The 2,499-nt window shown below is 47.9% G+C and overlaps 1 protein-coding gene across 2 annotated transcripts in view; it reads left to right on the forward strand.

Annotated features, from left to right (window-relative positions):
* The window catches only part of tsc1b (TSC complex subunit 1b), a 26,909-nt gene extending 24,647 nt beyond the window's left edge, over positions 1–2,262 (forward strand). For both annotated transcript variants that reach the window (XM_031855695.1, XM_031855696.1), the window contains exon 22: positions 168–2,262. In XM_031855695.1, the coding sequence (XP_031711555.1) occupies positions 168–822 (655 nt within the window). In that variant the 3' untranslated portion in view covers positions 823–2,262. The remainder of the gene's footprint in view (positions 1–167) is intronic.
* Positions 2,263–2,499: the final 237 nt, after the last annotated feature.

The following is a 2,499-nucleotide window of genomic DNA, read 5'->3' on the forward strand; positions in this document are numbered from 1 at the left end:
TTTCTGTCAAGGTGGGGTGCTGAGTGTACATTAATGAGAAATAAAATGAACTTTTTTGATTTTAGCAAATGGCTGCAATGAAACAGAGTGAAAAATTTAAAGGGGTCTGAATACTTTCCGTACCCACTGTAAATACTTACTACTTTAGTGTTTTTCTTGTCCTCCAGTGTCACGGTACCAGACAGACAACTTCACACCAACGAAGAAGTGGGCAGCAGACCACCGCGCGGCTCCCCTCGGGGCCACAGCAGCACTTTATCGCCACGTCAACCAAAGGCGAGCAACTCTTCCAGGACCACGGCCTACTCCGGCAGCCAGGACCAGTCCCCGTCCCTGCTGGTGGAGCCCTCCTTGTCCTGTCCCGACCCCAACTTGCTCGCGCCCCTGCCCCCCTCCCACGCGCCGCTCACCGTGGGCTCCTACCCCAGCGCCAAGAGCTTCCTGGGAATGAGGGCCCGCGAGCTGTTCCGCAACAAGAGCGAGAGCCAGTGTGACGAGGAGCAGCAGCAGCAGCAGTCGTCGCGCCTGGCTGGCCTCGCACACGGCCTGAAGACGGAGCTGTGCGTGGAGCCGCCCTGCCCCGGTTATGTCGCCCCCGTCGGCTCGGCACATTCCGCAGCCCCGGCCCCTGCCCTCACCACTCCTCTCACTGTGCCCACCAAGGAGCCCCCCTCTGAGCCCAAGCTGCGGGCCTCTAGCCAGGAAAGCCCCCGCAGGAAGGTGGGATCAGGTGGAGGGCGGGGTCAGGCGGGTTCAGGGCGCCCCCGGCAGCAGCAGCTAAAGATCATGGACTACAATGAAACGCATCACGAGCACAGTTAAGAGACATTGGACTGAGCCGGGACGGAGGTCCAGAGACGAGTTTAACATCGGAGAAGAGCTAAATCCGCAGAAAGAGTAACCTGTCAGCAACTCTTTGGATTTCTGTGTTATTTGTTCCATTCCTCTGAGTGGACAACAGGATTTCCCACAGTGTTTTTCTACTTTTTTTCTTTTTTCTTCCGAGTCATTCCCCCGATGAATTTTTGACATGATGAGAGGGGATACTAATTGGATGTGATGTTACCAGAGAAGATGCTAGTCTTATGAATTTGATTATGAGACAAATACGCCGAACAGTGATCAACGTGATCAATAACTCACATGTGACACTGTGAGCCCAACGTTTTTAAGGGTCAGTTCATCCGAACTGCAAACATCCCACTTGGCTCCAGTTGTACCAGCCATGCGGAAAGTTTCACTTTCATTTATCCAAATTGTGAGAAATCGGTCTCTGAGATTTCTGCTGGCACAATGGAAGTGAATGGAAGTTTAGTGGCGCTCGCAGCATTGAAAGATCACTTAAAAACAACCTTCTGAAACGCTGTCACCAACTGAAGTCTTCTTTGATGGGGACACGTTTTCCAGAAAGACAAGTTGCTGTTATAATATAATCTTAATAGTAAATGCCGTTGGCACCACCAATACAGCCACCTCCATTGTGTTGCATGTGGAGACGGCAATCTCTGACACAAATATCTCCAAATTTGGACAAATAGAACTCCAGTCTGTACCACTGAAACCAAGTGAGAAAATGTTTAGTTTTATTCATAGTTTGGGTGTACCCACCCTTTAAAACCCTGAAAAAAATTGTTTGAAATTTCCACATTCTGTTGTACCTTTTTTGTTTCTTTTATATTTATTCAGCCATGAAGTACATATCCTAAATTTGAATCAGACCTGGCAAATGACACAAGCCCAAGCTTATAGAAATCATGGTTCGTTCCTTTTTTTTCTGTTCAGGACGACCTGCCGACCATTTTTGAAGTGCCATACAAACATTTGTGTTCTGGCTGAACTCGCACGTCTCTGAACAGAAGTGTTGGTTCTCGTGCTGCGCGTACAGTCAGCTGGTACACCGTGGGAAAGACAACGGCTCGGCCAATCGGGTTCCTTTGGTGCAGGTCTGATAAACGGGGAGTTTCCTCTGAGTATTAGAGTAAACTAATCCTGTTTAAATCCTGTTGTCCACCGGAATGCCTGCTGTCACTTCCTTTTGCCTCGCTATCTAAAGCATGTTCAACAATCCACTTTAAATGCCAACCGTAGTAACTACCGCAAACCAAGACAGAAGGTACAATCAGCACAAACTGAAGAAACCAGGACTCTGACTGGAGCTGGACAATCTGGGATCAAACGGCAAAAAAAAAGGAAGTTCTTAAAGCAGTGGCTTGTGTTTTAACTGTGAACAATAAAGATCGTCTTCAATGTTTTGCACTACAATTCTGAGTTTTGCTTTTATTCTACTGCTGAATGTAAGCCGCCCTTTTGTAAAATGCAGCGTCAAGGTGTTTTCGTCATTCCGCCGTGTTGTGTTTTTGGGACGGGACACGTTCAGATGTTTGCAGATTGAAAAGTCAGTCCGTCCTATACTGTGTGGTTTACAGCGCGATAGAAAACTGATCAAAAGAGAATGAATGAGTGTATAAATTCATACATGACTTCTTTGGTGGTCATCGC

Source organism: Anarrhichthys ocellatus, unplaced genomic scaffold (assembly GCF_004355925.1).
Source record: "Anarrhichthys ocellatus isolate YVR2014 unplaced genomic scaffold, GSC_Weel_1.0 scaffold16, whole genome shotgun sequence".
Lineage (NCBI taxonomy): Eukaryota > Metazoa > Chordata > Actinopteri > Perciformes > Anarhichadidae > Anarrhichthys > Anarrhichthys ocellatus.